Consider the following 23,079-nt stretch of genomic DNA (forward strand, 5'->3'; position numbering starts at 1 on the left):
CATTCAGTTTGTTGTTCTTCCCCTTTCCTGCCAAATTTGGCAATTCTGTTCTCTTTTCAATAGCCACTTGCCATCACTACAGTCTGAATTTCTATATGCTGACAGATCTGCTTCAGTCATTGGGTCAGAATGACCCATTCACAAACCAAATTACCCTCCTGAAATTTATTCTTTTTGTTGTTCCTTCTGCTTCCCTCCAAGGCAGCAGGTTTCCTTATGTGCCGTTTGTTAGGATCCTGAATCAGAGCAGAAGAATAACCTGCCTAATTCAGGGTCTTCTTTCTTAGCTAGATCCATGGTTTTCCTCTGAAGTCACAGTGATCTTCTGTTCATTTTTTATAGAATGGCAGAGGTAAAATGATTTGGAAAGTTCCAGAAGGTCTCATGCCTCTTGTATTTTGCAGGGGTTTCTTGTTTTTTTTTTTTAATAGGGTAGGTTTTGATTGATGGTGTAGGTAGATGAAGACATGCAAGCCTCTTCAGTTCTTTCCACTCCTTTCTCCTTCTCAGTGTAGGAGCACACCTTTCTGAACAATACAGGAAATTGAGTTGAGGAGCTTGACTGCTGTTTTGCGTTCTGGAGATGTTTCTTTCTCTGCTGAATATTTGTGCTTGCTCCCTGCCCATCTGTCCTGGGTGTTAGAACCCAGCATTTTACCTCCCAGCAAAGACACACACAAACTTTGAAAATTAAGGGTAAGGCATTTTTCATGTGCTGTTTTCCAGGCAGGTGTGTTTGGGTCTACCTCTGGTGATCCCCTTATGCCTAGAAACCCTGAACAGTTTCCTTGTTACTATGCTACCTGAGCTAATGTGATGACTTCTGAAGATGACTTCCTCTACCATGCTGAGTCACAATAATGCAGGATGCACTATTTTGCCTCTGGATCTTCCACCCTTTCAAACTAACTTTCTAGGCTTCTGTCCTGAAAAGCATGCCATGATGCAAAATTATGTGACTGGAAGTTGCATATTCTTACTGTCCCATTGAAAGAAGATTTATCTTTATGTCCCTGAATACTGCCGGTATCCAGGGCAGTATCTAGAAACTGCAGTGTCATAATCCTGTCCTCAGGGTGGTTTTATTCAATAGGTACATTTTTTTGATGTAATGGTTGTCTTGAACTATATTGATTGAGATCTTCATTTAGTTCAGTGCACAGCTTCTGTGCAGAGCTTCTGCTCTTGTCTGATCTCCCAGCAGACTTCAGAAAAAGAGCTAAGGATTAAAAAACCAAGTTAGCTGCACTGTATTAAAAAAAAAAAAAAAAGAGAGATTCATTAAGCAGGTCTTTTTTCTAAGAATTGAGCTGAGCCCAGACAGCTCATGTATATTCTGGCTTCTATGCATTAAGCAGGTCAATAAAACAATTGCATTTTTTTCTAAAAATTGAGCTGAGCCCAGACAGCTCATGTATATTCTGGCTTCTATGGTGGTTCTTCCAAACTTGGCATTTCTGATTCCCTATCTGCCCCTCCTTTCCCTTCCACATGCTTGACCTCTAACAGCATTCCTTTGCTTGTCTTAAGGCCTTACATGTAGTTTCACTCTCCCTCTCCCCCCAAGAATGTGATCCTGGCCTGAGTTTTCTAATTGTGTATAGCAAGGATAAAACTCCTTGCCTCGCTTGGCTGCCCCCTTGTTTGGAAACTCACACTAAACATTTCCACATGGTTTGCACTCTTTTTGCACAGCTAATTTTTTTTTCCTTTTAAACTTTTTCTTGTTTAAAATAACCCTCCAGCTTCTTCTACCTTGGGCTGCTGGCACTGACCTCACCTTGTTACTGTTTGCATTTCTTTTGTACCTTTTTGCAGCTTAAATCTCTGCGGGCTTTTAAATCTGTCAGCAGCCGCTACCAGGCTCAGTGTGCAATTTTGCTCACTGTTTTCACAAGTTTCCCAGCCCTGAACACTTTCCAAATGAGCCATTGTTGGACTGAGTTAAAGAGGTATTGTCTCTGCTTGGACGAGGTTAGTGTGGGTGCCAGAATCTGTGTGTGCAGCATTTTAGTGCCACAATGTCATCTTGATACAGGACCCCTGGACACTTCCTTCTCCAAATATTTCAAACACATAGGGAAAAACCTCAAACTCCTGCCAAAACTGATTCATTGAAACATTGCTGGAAGACTTTTTCTTCATATTACTGAAATTCTTAATTTAGACATCTTCATCTGTCCCTTTTCATACAGTCTGCTTGCCCTGAGGACCATTCTTTTTTGTTTAATTCTCTTTATTAGCACCTAAAACTGGCAGCTTTGATTGGAGCCCTGTTCTGGTCAGTACTGTGTTAACACAGAGGAAGTAGCAATCTCTCATTTGATAGTTTTAGAGACGGGCATTGGAAAAGAGTCTGTTGTTATTCACCTTTTACAGAGGAGTAACTGAAACTGTGGAATTTGGTGCTCAGTTCCAGATCACAGTATTATCCTTCATTTTACTACTGTAAACTTGGCTCAGGTCTAAGAGGGTATGTTCTACTAAGCTCACTTTTCTTAACAGAGACTGAATATGCTGCTCTGATCAACCCGATGTGGCACTGTGGAATTCTGTCCTTTATGTCTGAAATGCTGGGTGTCTTTGATGGGGACTGTATGGTTTAGAGAACAAACATCTGGAAAAACATTTCAGCCTGTAGGTTGGTGATGACATGACAGCTGTCTCATGGCCTTTGCTAGGAAGATAGAGAAATTGAACTATTTTCTTTCTATGCAAGAGCAATTTGGTATTGCCAGCCAGGGAAAAAAGATGTATCAAACTTTCAGCCTTTCTCTAAGTGTTGTAAGGAGCGTCCGTGTCACCTAATCCAGTGTTTTGAGTTTTTCACTCCATCCCTTTCATGTGATCCTTCCCATCCTTCACTGATCATTAGTAATGGAAGTTTGACATGGGAGTTGTTCAGGCTGCCTCTTTCTGTAGGTTCAGGCTGCCTCTCTTCTCTGACAGCGAGAATTCAAGGTAGTAAGGAAATCATCACTAAACCAATAATTTTTGGAGTGTTTGGGAGCTGCTAAGTCCTCTTGATTGAAGGCTAGTCAAACATGCCTGATCCAGAAACCTCTTAACTTATTAGAACTTACCAATGCAGCTGATGACTGTTTTTTTCTATTTTTTTTTTTTTCTCAATCTCCAGGATGAATTGGATCTCACAGACAAGAACAGAGAGGCTATGTTTGCCCTCCCTCCGGAGAAGAAATGGCAGATTTACTGCAGCAAAAAGAAGGTACTACTGTTGTCCTCACTGGAGTAGCTCACCAATAAATTCTGTGTGCATGTTCATAACTGCATCTTGATTTCAGCTATGTGTTTATCTGGTGTTTACTCAAGAACATGAATAAGTGATGGAAGGATTTTTATCAGCATGGATATGGCACAATTTTTTGATAAGTAATGTATGCACTTGTGATTTCTGAAGAGGACCTTAACATCTTAAAATAGTACACTGTCCCAGTTTGAATAGTTTGGGGTTTTTTTTGTTTTCTTGTTTGCTTGAGGCTTGTGAGGGGGATTGGGTTGGTTTGTTTGTTTTCTCTTTGAGCTGAAACAACAACTACCATGGAAATGCATTAAGGAATTTTTTAAAACTTTTTTAGGTTGCTTAAAATAGAAAAGGTATTGCTGAAGTCTTTCAGAATGTCTTCAAGTATCTGTAAAGTATACAGCAATAGTGATGTCTTAAAACTTGGTAGTTCAAGGTCTTCCAGAGTTTGTAGGAAATGTAGGAACACCAGCTTGTATCACTTTCCATGTAACACTTCTCTCTTCAAGGTCTTCACATTTCTGACAAACCAATAAAGGGATGATAAATCAGAGGCTGATCAATAACACTAATAATTTTTCACTGGCAGAATGATGGCCAAGTGAATGGATAAGTTGTGTCATTGCTGGGAAACTTCTAAGCAAGGAATTTCTGCAGTAATGTGGCATTGGAAGAGTTTTGCTGCTCTAGGAAGCACACGGTCGGAAATGAAGATTACCCCAATAAAGTATTTATTAGGAGGAAAAAGATGTGGTGGGTTTGTTGGTTAATTTTATTTCCCAAGTGTGCAAGTCATGCTAGGGTAGCCTGAGTCTTTAAACATAAGTCTGCATAACAGAAGGTAGAAGAGGAGGTTTAGACTTGAATACTGAACCTGTCAGATTTAACTCCTGCTCACGGTCCTTCTGGAGGATGTGTTTGCTGCTTTTTTGTCTCCGAGCGGGGACAGTGAGCTTTCCTACCATGTAATTAAAGAAAACTGGTCCAATCAGGGTGTTTTACCTTCAGGATTTTTTTGTTGGTTGGTTGGGGTTTTTTTAAACTTCACACAGGGAAGTTAATAGAAATCAATTACTTGCAGTGGCTTTGAGCTAGCAATAGAGCACAGGAGCCGTTTTACCTTCAGGATTTTTTTGTTCGTTGGTTGGGGTTTTTTTAAACTTCACACAGGGAAGTTAATAGAAATCAATTACTTGCAGTGGCTTTGAGCTAGCAATAGAGCACAGGAGCAGTCTAGGCTCCGTTCTCTTCTCCCTTCACAGGGAAGGTGCAGGCTGCTGTGATTAATGTCTGCTTTACATTTTTGCTGGCCAGCTCAGCTCTGGTGGGAGAGGATCTATTGGTAGCTGTCTTAGAGACATCTCACCTCCTGGACCAGTCAGCCTTGGCAAGAAGATTTGTGCTTTAATGTATTTAGTATATTGGTTGGATTCACCCATTACATTGGGGATTTTTTTTTTGTTGGGGTTGTTTGTTTGTTTGTTTTCTCCTGTGTTCTACAGCAGTGGATTTGCTATAAGAGTCTTAAAGACTTCCAAAGATAAAGAAGCTGCATACTGGAAAATCTTCATAATGCACTTGTAATGCAACTTGAGTTAGCTGAACTCCAGCTATCCAAAATGATGTGCTAACTGGAATGGGATACCATTGCCAGATGTCTGTTCATTATATTGTAGATCCTTTCAATTATTTGAAACCTTAACTGTCCAGTGTTATTCGTTGTTTCCCTCATAGGCAGTCAGGTGATTGGTGATGACATCTCTCTCTAGCCTGCTACCTAATCCACCTATCATTGTTGTTTTGCAGTGAGAGAGAAGCCTGTGCCAGGCTTCACTTGAAAGCAAAGCCCCCTTTTCCCTGAAGAATTTTCAGTCTAATTTTAGCCACCGAGGGGCCAATTTCTTAGTTGGCAGAACACTTCCAGCTACCCAGGGCAAGTCCTCAGAGGGCTCTGTCTTGCTGTTGTTGGGTTCTTGGCAAGCAGAGCCCCAAGCTTTGAGATACGGCAAGTGGAAACAATACAAACTACAAGGTCAAGAAGTGCAGACTGAGCCAAGTGCTCACAATTGTTAATCTCAGGTGCCTTTTCTAGTCTAAAGGTAATGGAAAGTCAAGAGCTTCCTGATTTCTCTAAAGGTGGTGAGATTAGTGGGCTGCCTTAAATAAACAAATGTCCTTGCAAAAATGAAGATTAGTCATTTTTATAGATACACGTTTATCTTGGCAGTCATATGTTAGATGTAGTCTTCTGTGGTATTTAGTTCCAATGTGGTGGCAGAAAGTCACTATTGTATTAAAAAACTCATTCCACCTGTTCCTAATGTCAAGCCTTTCTGAAGAAATGGAGGAAGACGGGTAGGTCTGTGCTCTGAAAGTTGTGTGCCAGGGCGCAGCTTGCCAGTCATCACACCACAATAATCAAGGGGCTGAATTCTGAACCAGAATTTCATGATTGTGAGTGATACCCACAGAGTAGCATTCACACAGTATTTCACAGCCATGGTTGCTTTGGTCACTTTTGGCTAGTCTGGGTTCATATTTGAGACTGTTAGTATTAAAAACAGATCACCAATTATTTGACCTAAAAGAGTAGCTCTAGGTAGCAGCTCTAGTGGGTGCTTCACGGTTATTTGTGGAATAGTTATTTGCAAGGAATAAAGGCTGGTCTGTTGGAAAATGTTCATGTCTTCTCAATCTCAGCTGTTCTCTACCTTGACATTAATCAGTACAGGATGGACAATGAGAAATGCAGTTGGCTTGATTTGCATCAGAGGAATCATTGATTAGTCACCACTGATGGCACCCTGACCCCCTACCCAAACTGCCAGTTCATGTTTTAGATTGCCTCTTCCTCTGTAGAAGGAGCTTCCACTGATATTGCTAAATAAGGCCATGTGTAGAAAATACAAATTAGAACATCCTCCCTAAGTTCAAGTATTTTATTCTGGTTCTGTTTAGAATAATCTTCATGTCTCACCGTAAGCTGAAATTTAGGCTTCCATAAAACACCTCTGTAACTCCTCTCTAGATTTTCTACCAGATATAAGTTTTGCAGGAATTAAATCAAGACTAGATCAAGATTTCAAATCTATTTATTTGCAAATTTCCAATGTCAAAGTTTAGAAAACCAGTGTTCTTCAGTGCTGTTTTACCAAGAGCTGATATTGACATACATAACCTCATTAAATACCAATCAAATAATTATATGGAATGAAAGAAAAGTTAGCTCATTTGTCTCATCTATAAACAAGATCATATTGGGATCCCAAAAAGTGTAAAAAAAAATGCAGGTATTGCACTGCTTCAGCTTTGGATGCAGCTCATTGCCTTCTGAACAGCCCTACAAGCTGTTAGAGTTATTGCTATTGGAAAGCAAGTCAAGTTGTTTTCTTTTTATGGCCTTTCCTGCCTCCAGAGACTAATTTGTATGACTTTGGCTGAGCAGATTTTAGTAGCAAGCACACACATTTTGCACAGTTAAACAAGTTAGGTTTTTTCACTTCTGCCTTTCTTTGAGGAAAAAAATTGGTAGCAAATCTTTTTCCGAAGTAGAGTCAGACTGGACAAGCTGTATCATACAGCTTATTTCTAATCCAACAACAAAAAAACCCCAACAAAAATCTCAATCCTTCAATTCTAATAATATGTTGAGATCTCCAAAATATTTCAGTGTTATCTTGTACTCTTCTGATTTTAGTGATATCCTAGCATGGTTGCTTTGAATTGATTGTGCTTTATCTACTCAAGTGAGATTATTTAAACTCAAGTAGTGAGGTAATAGGCAGCCAACTGAAGCTTTCTGGAAGTAGACATTCATGGCTTCTGAGAAAAAGTACATACTTATAATTTGTAAATATATTCTGCTTTTTCTATTATGGGAAATAGATTCTCCACAATAGCAAAATATGATATAACAATTTACCTGAACCATAAGGAAAATTTACCTGAACCATAGTCTGTAACAGCCAATATGCAGAAAATGACAGCATCCTCTGCAATTATTAAAAAATCTATTAATTATTTTTTTTGTCTACCTGATGACTATAAAAAACTAATAAACTAGATATAAAAGTAGGAGTCAGGAAACTCCTTGGTTCCAAAATGTCTTTGATTTAACTTGTTTTATACTTTCAAAGAACTGTCATTGTTACATTTATGCATAATGCATTTCTCTCTACCTGAAGGAAAGAATAGGTAGTTAGGAAACTTTTTGGAAATGTTTTGGCCATGCCATCACCTTATACCTTTTACCCTGCACTATTTACACATGCCTTGGATGCATACAGCATCCCTTTCCCCTTTCCCCTGTTTTTTAAGATACATGCTGAAATATCTGAATATATTTTCAAGTCAAGCATTGTTCATTCTTTTTCTTTACTGTACTTACCTGTCTTCTGCAATGATCTTGTGGTGAAGTTTCTGGGTTTGGGTGACTTCACTGTAAGGAGCAGAAGGACAGAGTAGAAGGCACTTTTGTGCATTGCACAATCATTAAGGACTCCAGGTTCTTTGGACTAAGTCAGAGATTGATGCTGAACCACTGAGACTGTAGTCCAGGTGCAGAGTGCCCCAGATGTCCTCCTAAAAAGATTTACACCTCTCTCACAAAGCACCATCACTTTGCATTCAGTTCTCTTTTCCTAAAATCATGGCTGCATCCTCATAGGCTTTGAAATACTCTTGAGAATCCTAGCCTTAGTGGGACATCAAATTTTAGTGTTTTACTACCATCTTTTTATACCATTTGCAGCTCATTTTCACAAACTCCCACTTTGGTCCCACATTGCCTGTCTAGCATTATTGAAGATAATGTCTACATGTCTGGTTTGTGCTTTTTTCTTTCTTAGAGAGTTTCTGTTTGAGCTCTGCCCTTGAGGTTTGGATTGTCAGCAAAATGTCACCATAAAAAGTATGGCTTGATATTGTGCAGCTGGATATAGACTAAGATACTTTGAAATCTGCTGGAGGGATCTAAGCTGCTTTTGCAGCTTTTTATGTAATTACCATAGCCTAGCATGAAGGACAAGACGGATGCAAATATAAAATCTGGAGTCTTCCTTGCCTTTAGGGAAAGCTTTCAGAAGTGAGTACAAATTTCTGCACTTACCTTTTGTTCTAGGGCTGCTGTACATCTGTGGTTTTGCACTGTGAAGCATAGTTTTAGATTGATTAAGGTGGAGACAGTTACTTCTGTGAAATATTTCTATGCTAAAGTGAACTGGCAGGGCTTTTATTCCAAACCCTGAGGTTTTTCCTTTGCATTTAAGTCTTCATATGGAGGTTCTAAGAGCAGGAGACTGCATTACACTTGATGTATTTTGATAGGAGTTCACTTCTTCAGGTTCCTGCTTTAAAGTAGGAGATACATATTAATATCACAGAATCACAAAATGGGTGTGGACCACCAGTGGGATCATCTGTGGCAAGCAGGGTCATTCTAGAGCATGTGGCAAAGATTGCGTCTAGATTGTTCTTGAATATCTCTGTTGAGGGGAACTCCACAACCTCTCTGGACAACCTATTCCGATGCTTGGTCACCCACACAGTGAAGAAGTCCTGCCTCATATTTAGGTGGAACTTTCTGTGCATCAGTTTCTGCCCATTGCCTCCTGTCCTATTGCTCAGCACCAGAAAGAGCCTGGCTTCATCCTCTTGGCATCCTCCCTTCAGATACTGATAGGCATTGATAAGATCCCCTCTCCATTGTTCCTTCTCCAGGCTGACCAGGCCCAGATCCCTCAGTCTTTCCCGGTAAGAGGGATGTTCCAGTCCCTCAATCATCTTTGTTACCCTCCACTGGACCCACTCAGGAGCTCCACGTCTCTCTTGTACTGAGGAGCCCAGAATTGGACACAGCACTCCAGCTGTGGCATCACCAGGGCATGAGCCACAGGACACACTGCTGGCTCATGGATCGCTTGTTGTCCTAGGATCCCCAGCTCCTTCTCCACAGAGCTGCTTTCCAGCAGGTCAACCACAGCTGTCAGCTGTGTGCTGGTCCATGGGGTTATTCTTCCTTAGGTGCAGGACCCTGCACTTACAGTTTAATTTCAGACAGTTCTCCTCTGTCCATCTCTCCAGCCTGTCGAGGTCCTTCTGAAGGGCTGCACAGTCCTCTGGGATATCAGCCACTCCTCCCAGCATGGTGTTGTCAGTGAACTTGCTGAGGAGGCATCTGCTCCTCCATCCAAGTCATTGATGAACATGTGAAACAATACTGGGCCCAGTACTGAACCTTGGGGGATGTCACTAGTGAAAGGCCTCTAACTAGACCCTGGGCCACTAGATCCCTCTGGGATCTGCCATTCAGCGAGTTCTGAGCTATTCAGGAGATGATACATTTTCCCTAAAGAAGAGAGAAAATGGTTTTTCATCTGGTCTCATTTAGTGCTATAGTATGCCAGATGAAGATCACACTATTGTGTTGTCTGAGTGTGGGTTTTTGGTTTTGTATTGTCTGTTCTGAGCTAGGAAAGCCCTTTGGGGTTCATCCTTTCTGTATGAAGACTGCCAAGCACGTGGTTGTCCCATAATAAGTGAAGTGGGTGGCTTGAAGTTGTATTGTTTTCAATTCTATCTTGCATTATTTTTTCCTCTTTGAAATACTCTTAGAATCTGTTATTGATTTGGAATATTAAACTGTTTTGGTAATGGATTTATAGCTTTAAGGAACATTTAATGTGTCCCTTATAAGTTCCTTTCTTTAGACTTGTTGTTCCATATGTGGTATCTGGGAGCTGCAGACGTGAACACACAGGATGGTTTGCTGCAGTATTTGAGAAGCCATTTGTAAGGACTCACAGTGTGATGAGTCTTGGATGTGACTTCATGAGAGATTTTCTTTCAGCTCTGCAGGAAGTGTTGAAGGGGAGTATGAGTGGATGTGGGGGTGGGTACTTTTACTCTCTGTTCCCTGGGAAGTCTGGAAAATACAGGGTAACCCTCACAGCACGTGTGATAGCTTAACAGCAAAAGCAGTTGGTGGGCAGTAGGAGGCTGAAGAAGCTGTGTGGGATTTTGAGTGCTTAGTGTAAGCAATCCCACAATTAGCAGTATTGATGACTAATCAATGAGGGTGTCTCATGGCCACAGGGCAAAGACCAGCAAAGCCACACTGGATATGAAAAATTATATGTTATCTTAAGTCTTTGGTACATCAGAAAATTGTTTCTCTTCCTACCAATGCTTTGGAAGTTTGTGGCTGAAGTTCAGCTTCAGACAACATTTTAATTTACCTTGACAATGACCTGAACAACCTGATCTAACTTTGACATCAGCTCTGCGTGGGTTCCTTCTTCTCAAGGCCCCTTCCATCCTAAATTGATTTGTCATTCTCTAAACTTTTCATAAATCAAACTAAGAAAGCAGCTGTATGGCCCTATAAAGAAAGGGAACGTCAATAAGCCTTCATGCAATGTCCTGTATTACTGCCCTGAGGCCATCTCCTTGAAACAGGCAGTAGCAGATGCTATTTGGTTCCCTCTCAGTGCCTGGGATCCATGGTTTCTTTTTGTCTGGGAAGACTGCATGACTTCCTTAGCTTAGAAGGCTGCTGGTGAAATAGTCTGAAATGTAGAATCTCTCAAATTAATTCCCTGAAAATAGATTTGCTTTCAGTTTCCCTAGGGCTCACTGGAAATCTCATAATGCTGGGAAGTCACAGTGGGAGGATGTTGCCCTTTGCAAACCACGGCATTCCTTCAGCTTGATGTTTGGAAAATGCCAGCAATTGTGGAGTTAACTTCCTTTTTTCCCACCAGCATCTGTTCCTTTTTCTGTTAGCAGAATGACTTCATGCTCAGATGTTTGGAATGATTTTGTTAGCTTGATGCTGACATTGGGTCATTTCAGTATCTTTAGTCTAGGTATGGAAGACAGGCACAAGAGTTCAAAAATGACTTTGCTATAAATGCAAGTAGGCTTAAGAAAATGAAATTCAGAAACTCTTGCCTATGACAAGTACAGGACTTAAAAGAAATCAATAAAATGCTGCAAGAGTGTCACAAATGCAGCAAAACCACATATTTCCTGATTAGTGGTGTACTTGGGCCCTTTTGGTGTGAAAGAGCTGTTTGTCTGATGGTACCTGTTAATGTGTGTCATTGGCTGAAACACTAGCTCCCAAATTTGGGCAGTACCATTAACCCAATGTAATGTAAAGCCTAAAATTAAATACATGTCCTTCTACATATTGTAATGCAGAATGTGTTCTCACTGGAAAAATACAAGTGGGGATTCATGTAAGACACTGGCTCATTCTTTTATAGTTCCATATAATGAATTTAGACATTTTATCTCACATAATTATAATATACATTTGTTGATGTTCCCTGATTATTGTTTAAGCAGGTCAGCATACTTGAGAAGAATCGTTGCCTATTTTTATGGTTTCTCTTGGACCTCCTGTAGTTGTTTCTTTATGTGTTTTACTTGTTATTTTTGCTTCTGCAGTAAAGAAATCAAAGTGTGTACTTGAAGAAACACTTAGACTTGATGATGTTAGAGACTTCTCTTAACTCTATTACTGAAATCACTCTTGTAATGGTTTCAAGTGTAAGTTTAGCGTCAAGAAGGCAGAAATTCCTGCACAGTTCAGATGCTATACCATTATTACAGCTTGGAATTTTGACACCTAAAAGACCACTTTTAGCAGACGTAAGAGGAGATAAGTTTTTCCAAGTTGTCTGCTTTATTTGGTTTATGTTTTCCACGTTCCAATGCCAACAGTTGCAGACTCATTTATTTATCCTAGCATAAGAGGTTGCCTTGGGTCAGGGTCTTGAAATTATGTATTTATTTATGTATAATTTAAAAGTATTTTCTTCCCTGCCCCCCATGGGAAGAGCATGGAATATTTTTAGTTCCTTCCTCCCTCTCCTCTCCCTCTCCAACAAAAAAGGTTTAGTTGCTCCTTAAGAAATACCTCCTTAGTTCAGACTGCTGAAGACATAAATGACATAAACTTGCCATGGTAGTTTATGCAGTTCTGCCATTCTGAATATGCAGAATTTTTGTGTCCATTTTGCAGGTCTGTATTTTTCGGGTGAGCTAGTAGGGCTTCTGTTGAAGTTAGAACTCAACACTAATCAAAAATTCAGCTTAAAATAGTCCAGAGTTAGAAAATTGTCATCATCATGCCTAATGCTCTGTTTTGCATTTGGCTTGCCTTCTGTGGGAGCTTTGGGAGGACTTAGTGGAAGCAGATTTGACCCTAGCATGAAAAAAACCCCAAACGTTTATCCAGCTGTCATCCTACAAACATGGTGTAATTTGATGTACTTAAGAACAAAAATAATGGTGAGCAGTCCAGTTCTGCTTCATGTGAAGTCCACGTAAATGCTGATACCACTGGATTATGTTCTGTCCTTGTCTGTCCTCTTGCACAAGTTCTGATTCATCACAATCCAAGTATGAGCCCATCCTGCTGATGGCATATATTAATAATGATAACAGCATATACTCTGTACAATGCCATTCTCACCATTCAGATTCTTGCTTTGGTGGATATGCAAGAGCAAAGAATGTGTAAATAACAAACATGTTTCTGTGGTGTTTGAGAAGCAAATTTGGCAGAGATCACTCTGAACTTTACTGAGTGTTCATGAGCATTAAAAAAGCTAGTGAATACTGAGCAGGAGTTGCTGAATTCCTATCTTTTTAGTGAGAAATTTAGAAATGGACACAGTAAAGAGTTGTTGGAATATAGTGACAGCCATTAAGAGAAAGAAAGGAATTGCCTTTTACTTTCTGGAAAGTTGTTTAGTTTTCATCACAGTCAGATGTGACAGTTTCATCTACGTGCCTTAATTGAGGTGAAAGTCACACAATCTTCTATGATAATTCAGTCATCTGTTGAAAGATACTTGGTACCCCAAATGCTTTGCAGATGTACTAAGTGAGAGAAACAGTTTTACCTGAGTTTATGGAAAGGGCAGAGAGATAAAGCAACTGAGTGATACATCAAATACTGGGCTAGCAGCTTAAGAGCTGTGGGCCTCTCAGACTGTATTTATTTCCTTTGTTCACCTGTCCAACAACTTCTTTTTTTTTTTTCAATAATGAAGGGTTAAATGACGGAGAAAAATGAAAAATACTTTGACTGCCCTGGCCATCTTACTGTCATCATTCTTTAAAAAAGGCCCAGAGCAGAAGCAAACCAAAATATCAGTGCCAGCAGTGTCACCAGAAAAAACAGACAGTGGACATGTTAAGAACAGTGAAGAGAAACCTTTTAGAACTTGGCATTAAAAAATGCTCTTGTGTGCTTCCAGAAGGACTTGTCCTAAATGTCTCTGCTGGCTCTAGGTGGGTGTGCCCTTGATAGTTCTGTGTCGCTGTGTGCAGTAATTGACGTTTCATTCCCATCATCAAGAAACATGCTGGGTGTTTGCCATGAATTGTAGGTGACTTCATTTCACTTAAAAAAGATTAAGTCATTGCTTGATGGAGATGAACAGTAGGACAAAAAGATAAACTTGGAGGCTCAATCTGGGCCCTTCTGTGGCTTTTCACATTGCCTAAAAAATGCCAGGAGAGGGAGGAAAGGAAGTGAAGAAGGAGGCAGTCCAAGTGATAACATTCTTATGTGGTAGGAATACATCTAAAAACAGTGCTGTTGGAAAGCAGACAAGGTAAGCTGGTTGGGTAAAGAAAAAGTCCCTTTCCATGGAATGTTGACCGTAAGCTGAACGGGGTTAATGGAAATGTACAAACAGTACCTGTATAAGCACAGAGTAAATAGTAGAAAGGACAATGCAGAGTTTGGTTGTTAACAAAGAAATAGAATATGTCCTGCTACTGCTGCTTAGTGCTTGCTGGGATAGTGACAAGTTGTTGGCTTCACCTGCCACAGATTACACACATTACAGCAGGGTGTGACCTCAAGCTTGCTGCAGGTTTGTGGGAACAGAGCTGTGCTTCAGGAATGCAGCCTAGCTCCACAGCCACACACCCACTGAGCAGGCCATGTCCATGAGAAATGTTTTGTCTTCTTCTGAAGACCCTCTGGGTAGAATGATCATAACTCAATCAATCTTCTGACTGGTAGGATCCTCCTTAGTGGACATTTTCCTTCACATCCAAAAGGAGTGGATGGGCTGAGGAAAGGTAGGCTCCTGAGAATGTGTTCATTGAAAGTGCAGGGAATTCATGGATCCCCTTATTTGGCATCTCATTATTTAGATTACACACTTATCAACAGCAAACTATCAGCCGGTTGATTTGTGACTTGTGAAAAGTAGAGCACATAAAAGGTATTAAACATGAATATAGACTTCAGGTAATAGTACTGAAGGATCTTTATGCAGCAACAGAGTCAGGAGAACTTACTCAACAAGAGAACAACTTCCATGGCAGAGGCTAAACATTCAGCAGAGGAACAATGTTTAATATTGTTACACTTCAATTTAGCAAGAAAGCTTTGTCCTGAGGGCACAAATCACTGAAGAATTCAGTGTGGCCTCAGCTGTACAATTAAGTAGTTCTGTAAATGTAGGGGTGAGTTATCGTCCTGATCACTTCACATACTATACCCCTAAATTAATGCCTGGGGATGGTGGGATTCCCATCCTATAGCAGAGCTGAATATGTTTGAGGAGGGACAAGCAGACTTGTATGATCTGTGAGTGATAAGAGGAGGCTGCTGCAGTCAGTGCTGGCAGCAAGTTTACATCTATCTGTATTGAGGAGAATGATAAGACACCAAAAGAAGAGGAAAGAGAAGACAAGTTCTCAAAACTGGACCTATACTATAGAATCCTACTAAAATATGAAGTTCCTTGAAAAGGACTCTCTCCATCAATAATCTATTGTTAGTCTTATGCCAGATATGCTTATTGTAAACTTAATCTTGGTTTAAACACTACATTAAAATATACATTAAAATCAGTGGTTGAGAACGCTGAGGTTTCAAACAACACTAATTCTTATCTTCAGCTCAAAGCAATGCACTGATCACATTTTCTGCCTACCAGTTATGCCACCCTAGTCTATTTTCTGTGAGAAACTCTCCCTGTGTGTATATGCAATGGATGTCCTGTGTTTTCTGGAGGACAAGAAATAAAAGTATGGCCTTCATCTCCCTTAGACTGATATCAATATCAATAATTGATTTGATGTGTCTTTGAGTTTTAGAGGAGGATGGAAATGGCACATCATGTGTCATATGTAAGGTAGAACTTCAGGAGATTCTGTATCTTTGAGTGCTCAGGAAGCAAAAAAAAAAAAAAAAGTGAGAGATGGCATAATTAGTTCCAAAAAATATATATATTTAACTTGACTGGAAAGTTTTCAGCCCTACTAGAGCCAACTATCTTTCAAAAATGACTAATAATCCATTTTAATTTCTAAAGTCTGGTGAATTTCTGCAGCACTGAAGCTTCTTTCATTATTAGGAAATTATTTCTAAGCAGGAATCCTCATTGTTCATAGATGTATCCCTTTTTTATTTTTATGCTTTATTTTTTGACAGTGAGTTCCACAATTTGACATGATTCGGTATTTTGTAATATAAAGAATAATCTGATGCCTTTGATTCTTCCTTTGAAAGAATTATTAATAAGCAGCATCAGAAGTCATAATTAGCTTTGTCAAATTACTGGCAACAGGGCAGAGCTCAGGCTAAATGAAGCAAAAAAAGAAAAAAAACCTACCCTGTGATCTGTTAAGGAAAATACCCCTGTGTTATAATGCAGTGAACTGTAAGTATGTATGGATATACCTGACCTTTGTGAGAGGCAATTAGAACTCCTCAGTTGCATGCTCCAACTGGTCATTAATGAATATTCTCCTTTAATAAGTTGCACAGTAGACTGCTTTTGTGGCAGATGGATTATTATCTGCACATCAATAGCTTAATTCCAGGGAGAGAAGTAATGTTTGTTTTTCTCAATCTGGGTAAATTGTGCTTAAAAGGCTGGGATATAGCTTCCTTCCCAAAACTGTGAGACTATTTGTGTAAATGCTAGTCATGAAGTCTGAGAAATGGAGTGGTGACCACATCTGTCTAGTGAATGGCTCAGTCCTGTGATCTGTGCTGTTTCAAAATTAGCATCTCTTGGGACATGGTTGGCTTTTTGGAGGCATAAACTGTCTGAAAAGCTTAGATGCATTTTAGCTTCCCTTCTGAATTAGCGTTTTGTCCCACAGCAGATCAAACACATTTTGTGTCTTTTAATGAAAGCACTTTTTATTTGTGATATTTTGGCTGTTCTGAACTGTGACACAGCCAATAGATTGGACAGTGTGTTAATAAACAAGTAAATATTTCTTTGAAAGCTGAACTTCTTAAAGTGAAGGAAAGTCAGTAGGTCAGACATGAAAAAAGAGAGATTGGTGATTTGAATGAGAGTGCAATACAACTTATGAGGATTGATTCTTGGCTGTAATTCAGATTTCCTGTGTAACTGGGTACTGTGTAATTGTCTGCATCCCATTTTCCCTGTTTCTGCCCATCTCACTGATAGAGACACTGCAAAACCAATATGTTAGTTTCTTGAAGGACCTTTGTTCAGTGTGCAGTGCAAAGTGATGGAAGACTGATTCAGCACTAATAGCAGATGTTGTGATGAGCTGAGATTTTACGCCTCTGAAGGGAAAAGAGTTGCACTTGTGGGAAATGAAGAACCAGTAATAACCATCTTCCACCCTTCAAGCAAACAAAAACCCCACATTGTTTTTGGTGGCCAGAATATTCATGTGCAAAGCAAGGGTCACACCCTTCACTTTGAAACAGAACATGGACACGAGTCTGAATCCTGCCTATCTCAGATTAACATTTTAGCAGCTAAGCTGTTATTGTGAAGAATGAGAGAGAGCTTCAACAAGAAACTGAGAATCCAGCAAAGATTTCATCTTAATTGATGTAAATCATGTTAAAATTTCAGTCAACTGTCATTAAAAATAACCAAACACACTCCCAAAAAAGCCCTGATTTATAATCAGGATTCCAATTGCCATTGCTTTTCAGTGGGAAATATGAAAAAAAAATCTACAGGGCTATGATAATAGATTTTAGTTTTTTTCTAAATTTTATAAGTTTCTTGTTATGACTTGAACCCTATGATTTATGTTTTCTGAGCTGTATGTGATGGTGCTGACCTTTCAGACCAGGTAAAATAACTAATCTTTCAGCTCTGTCATCTCGAAAGATGTGTAAAAGTTGTTGAGAGGAGGAGCCACCCTAATCCTAATGTGGCTTTTGCACGGAAATGCACTTCTTTGTCACCCAAGTATGAACTTGAGCATGCAGTGTCTGGACATGATGCAGTGAACAAGCTTGGACAGGAATTTATGGCCTCACAGTGGTCTCCTTTTATATTCTTCATCTATGTTTGCACATTGTCTTTTATTGATACAGAGAGGAGCTCAGTGAACAGTGTCATGGCTTCCTGTTCAAGAAAGGTTTTAAACCTATATTTTCTAGCATCAGGTGTGTGCTTTATTCTCATCTGTTCTAAGCAGTGCAAAACATTAAGGTCAGCTGTCTGCCCTACTGAAGAGACAGGATTGAGAAGGAAGTCATGTTGCTAATGAATAGATGTCATCCCAAGAGTACCCATGCTTGTCCTGTGACATCTGTAACAGAAGATGTGTTTCTTGATGCATCTGTTCAAGGAGGAAGCTTTATGTTATAGTTTGCCTGTTAGAAGGATTTAATGAATCCTTAGCAATTTATTGCAGGGGTGTGTGTGTGTGTGTGTGTGTATGCAGGTAGTGACAAGGCCCACATAATGGTTGGGCACTCAGAGATGGCAAGCACCTGCTGATCCCTGGGAGTTAATATTTGTTGGCATTGCATAAAAATAAACTGGCATAAATTATGGTAGAAATAAAGGAGTAATGGGTTTAGTGTCAGAGTGTGCCAGTGTGTTCCTGACTCTAACAATGAGTTTTAATTGTCATGTCAGAATATATACCCTCCGTCTCCTTCTGTAGGAAAGAAGTCTTCTAAAGCTGCTAATTCTGTGGATACATTTAGTAACGCTTTGACATGCTCAGAATTTCAGGACATGCTCTGGAGATCTGCTCAATATGTAAGGAGCTGGATTGATGCAGAGTGAAATAGCAATGTGTCATCACTGGAAACTGAAACCCAGTGCTTGCTCTAAAAGAGCTTCAATGCAGGCAGTTACTGTACAGGCTTTCCCAATGCTGTTTCTTTCAACACTGAAGTCATCTTGAAAAGCACCATATAAACAATGTCTTTCATTTTCATGATCCACTTAGCGATGAATATCTGACATTTTTGCATGATCTTGTTAACACTAGTGTTAGATACTTTTTTAGAAAGTTTTGCAACGATGGCAGTGGTCTGTAATGCTTGCTTGAATATGTTATGGCAGTCTTTGTATGGCAAATGCTTGTGCCACTGACATGGCATCCTGCAGAAGTCTCTGGTCTCAGAGAACAGCTTACCCGATGGATCGGGTCTCCCAGGATTTGCAGAAAAGGCTTTTGGGATCAGCTGAGCTGTGCACGCTTTGCTTTATTTTCTTTTGATTGGTTCAGATGGTCCAAATATTTGCAGAACTCCATTAAGTCCTAGTTGGGATGAAGTCATAAGTTCCACTTTCCACCAAGTCATGGAGCCTGTCCAAATTAGTGTCAAAGCCTATATAATACCTTGGCTATATTGCAGGCTTGTATAGTATCAAGATCCTGTTTTCACAGCAGTTACATAGTTGTTACTCCAGTGAAGAATGATATGGCCCCTTATAAAGTGCACAAGCTGACGCCTGTTTTTTAATGTAATATTTACACTATTCAAGGAGCTAAAAGAAGGCTTTGCTTTAATAGATTCCTTCAGCTAATGTTTTTCCTTATACAGATGGGTTATTGTTTCCAGCTTTTGATACCTATGCAGCTTTATATATTAAAGCTCTTTTTTTTTATATATTTTCCCTGTTGGTTGGTTTTTTTGCCCTTCTCTGTGCTCCAAGAGCAAGGGAAAGGTTTTGCCATTATCTTCAAGTTGCCTTGCAGTTTTCTTTGAATATATTAAAAAAAAAACAAACAGACAAACAAAAAAGAAACCCAGCACCCTGTTTTTGTACCCTACGCCACAGATTTAATTGTTTTTTATTTTTAATTCATCTTCTCGTTCTTGAGAGAAAGCCTGGTGCAGCAATCTTTTAGCATAGACAGAACTCACATGATTTAGGCAGTTAAGTTTGTTTGTTTTCCCCAATTGCTCTGATGTTACAGGTGTGAACGTGACTCTCTGTTAAAAATGTCACTCAGGAGGTTTCTGTAAATAAGTCTAATGACTTCATAGGGCTGGGAAAAAAATCTACATGCTCAAGTATAAATAGCTTTCTGGGACTTCATATTGAAATAGAATGCCAGGTTTTATCTACATTATCATTTATTCTAGCAAAGTAAAACACACATTGACAACCATAAAATTCTGGTGTGAGCAGGGAGTGTGCAAGACCACTGAGATTGAATTGACTCTTTTGCTTAATATGCTTCCAGACCAAAACAATTTCAGAAAGTGAAGATTGCTTACGGGGGTATCTGTTAAAACGTTTTTAACCTCATCAATGTACATCTTCTCTCTGGGCTTTAATTCAGGAAAAAATCTTACACATTGTGTTCCACTGAAACAAATTTTTTACCAGTTTTAATTCAAAGAATAAGATTTACAGACTAAGAGTTCAGACTAATTTGTAATGAATGGAGAATGGTCAAAAGCAGGATATGCCAAGGACCGTGCCTCATTGTCAAGCTAATCAGATACAGATAGGCTAATTTAGGGTATCAGAATATACTTTAGGGTATCAGAATCTTCTTGTCATTGGTTCTGCTTGTGAGATGTCTAGTGGTTTGGGTTCAGGTAGGAAATTATTCAGAATTCTGATTTTTTCTAGTGTATCTGTCCTCATGGTTTTCAGTCTGTACATTTAACAAAGACATCTAGAAATGTTAGTTGCAGCATTCAAGCATTTATACTTATTTTCCCCCCTAAAGAATCTTAAGGACAAAAAGTATTGTAGCTTATTTTGGAATATAAAGGATGAGTTCAGGCATTCCTTAATTTATGTGTGTTTGTTTCTTTATTTGGAATTTGGAACAGAGGCAGGAGAAATATAGAGAATACATGTATTAACTGTTCTGACAGTGTTCTTGTCAGGCGTACTCTGCAAACTATTATAGTTGTCACTAGGATTGTTACAATTCTCTGCAGAGAAAGATTTCAGAAGGTCACATGAGCACTCGCAGCACTTCAGCTGGATTCCCTGCAGAATGTCCTTACTTCATACTCCCAGATAAGCTCCCTATTTCTGTTCTCTTTGAGGATGATAAGATTATCATATAAAAATAATGCTGTATTTATCTATTGTATGTTTTAATTTACTTTTCCATTGTCAAGGTCATATATTGATTTTTTGCATGGCAGGTTAAGGTCTGCCTAGTGTGAAACTGTTGTCAGGGTTGTGGCTGCCGCTAGATACTATTCTGCACAGAAAAGGGCACCAAAAGGCAGTCTACCAAAAACATGAGGTGTGGCCTTTCTAACTGGCTGTTGGTAGGGAGTTGCACATTTCTGTAATGCTCTAGACATAGACATTTAACATAGATACGGGTTTGTCTGATATTTGTTTGCTTATTGTGGCCAGGAAAGGGAAGTAAAGAAAGTCAGCAGAAATTCTCAATTAATTTGAGAAAGATCACCTTGTTGTTAATTGCACCATCTATTATCATCAGGTGGTACATGGTGTGTGCATAGCATTTGTTGATACAGCTGGTATCTCTTACCACTTTGCCAGCCTTTCATACTTTTGGTACAGTGATATTTATCCGTATGATGCATTGTTTAATTCTTCTGCTCTTCTTAGTTGTTCAGTTGGGTGCAAGGGATTATATAAATAAATATTTATAAATATAAATATTTATAAATATATAAATAAATAAATAAAGACTTGTGACCTGTACATGTGTCTGTACTTCAGTCCTTCTCTAGATGAGGACAAAGCTGTTTTGTCAGTGTCATGAATGGAGATGCTTCTGCTAAACCCCTTTGTTGGTGAATTCCACTATTACCATAATAGTAGAGAGACCAAATAATTTATAAGATCTGTCAGTATAAAGAAACAAAATGTAAACCTGCTATCTGTAAATGGGCTATCCTTCCACTTGGAAACATAATATGTTTAAGGGACTGAGGTTTGCTGCTTAGATGCCAAAGATAACTGTATCTCCATCAAACTTTATTATTCTGCATTCAATAATCTGAGCTGAAAGGGATTCCTTTTATCTGACATACCACAGTGACAGTGCTAACTTTACACTTTCAGAAAAGTTTGTAATAAATGCTGCACATCCATGTACATTGTACAAGAATATGGGGGAGATAACACAGTAAAGAGCAGAGCAATGAAGAATCCCAGGTGGTTTGTGTGTGGCTTTCATCCTGTAAAGTCATCTTGTGTAACCTGGCCTAACTTTCTGTTTCAGGAACAAGAAGATCCTAATAAGCTTGCTACCAGCTGGCCAGACTACTACATTGACCGCATCAATTCCATGGCAGCAGTAAGTTACCTCTCCTGCTAAACAGGGAAGATTTCCTACAACAGGGATGTGTTTCTTTAGGAAGAAGTCCTCAAGGGAGAAGAATGTTAGCCCAAAGGCATAACTGACTTAAAATAGGGCTTACAAAGAAGAGTATGGGGATTAAGAAAAAGCCCTGCTCTAGCATTACATTATATTTGAAAGCACTATAAACATGTCCATTTCGATTTCTACAATATTGAGCACTGAAGGCAACCAAATTAGAGTCTGAAATAAAAATTGAAGAGAATATTTGATGAATCAGCAAAAAGCAACTATTTAAAAACTAGGTGAAGTTTTATTTTTTTTTTATGTTTTCAAGTTGATTTGTAACCAATCTACAAAATAACACTTGGGTTCTTAGTTTAGTAGAAGAATTAAAGAAATGGTAGTTGTTTACATAAGATAATATCCAGTAATATAAGAGCACATAAATAAAAGAGCATAAGGCCATAACACCTTAGATGTAAGATAAAAACAGGGCAATAAGGTATTTGAGAAAAACTTTTTTGATCGTCCCTGTTGAATAGTTATATAGTGTGTCTCTTCCCCTGAAACATCCAGTAAAGCTGGTCACCAGCAGAATCAGAGCATCTGCATGTAGTGTTCACTGATCTCCTTTGATTTGGTAGATTTTACATTTTAAAATTTGGTTTTATTACTGAATTTGTAGTCAAACTTTTCCTCCAATTACTCATGTACTGTGTCTACTCAGCTTTGGTAGATGGTTGGATGAAAATGATAGATGTTCTGTTCTTAGCATCTTAGGTAGTACACCTTGATTGTTTACTTATGCTTTTATTTTAGATTCCTGCAGGCTTCTCTGTGCCTTTTTTATTGTGGTTATGAGCTATAAAATAATTTCATAAATCTAATGTCTTAATGGATGCTAAATGTGGCAGCAATGATGTATTTGTCATGGTAAAATATGTCTTGCCGAGTAAAATAACCTAAGATTTACAAGCTATAATAACTCACTTAAGAGGATAAAAGAAAAGCTACTTTCTACTGAGAGTTGTGAATAAACAAAACTATCACCTTCCTTCATGCCATATTTTCATGGGGCAGAGTAAGGGAATAGAAAGAATATGGACTTATTTTTAGAAAAGACATTGAGCTTTAGTGGCTGGCATGACACTCTGCTTTGATTTCCTGACTGAACAAATTTACTCTACAAGGGCCATTAAGGAAAAAAAATAAAAATTAGCATGAAACCTTGCAGTGTTACAGAGCCAAATACTTCTGGAAGGATTTGATCCAAGGCCTCT

General features: G+C 39.0%; 1 protein-coding gene across 5 annotated transcripts in view; it reads left to right on the top strand.

Annotated features, from left to right (window-relative positions):
- DAAM2 (dishevelled associated activator of morphogenesis 2) overlaps positions 1 to 23,079 on the top strand; it is a 202,292-nt gene that overhangs the window by 102,879 nt on the left and 76,334 nt on the right. For all 5 annotated transcript variants that reach the window (XM_039697967.1, XM_039697968.1, XM_039697966.1 and 2 more), the window contains 2 exons: positions 3,137 to 3,226; positions 21,719 to 21,793. In XM_039697967.1, the coding sequence (XP_039553901.1) occupies positions 3,137 to 3,226; positions 21,719 to 21,793 (165 nt within the window). The remainder of the gene's footprint in view (positions 1 to 3,136; positions 3,227 to 21,718; positions 21,794 to 23,079) is intronic.

The sequence above is a fragment of the Passer montanus genome, unplaced genomic scaffold (genome assembly GCF_014805655.1).
Source record: "Passer montanus isolate IOZ18808 unplaced genomic scaffold, ASM1480565v1 scaffold12, whole genome shotgun sequence".
In the NCBI taxonomy this organism is placed as follows: Eukaryota; Metazoa; Chordata; class Aves; order Passeriformes; family Passeridae; genus Passer; species Passer montanus.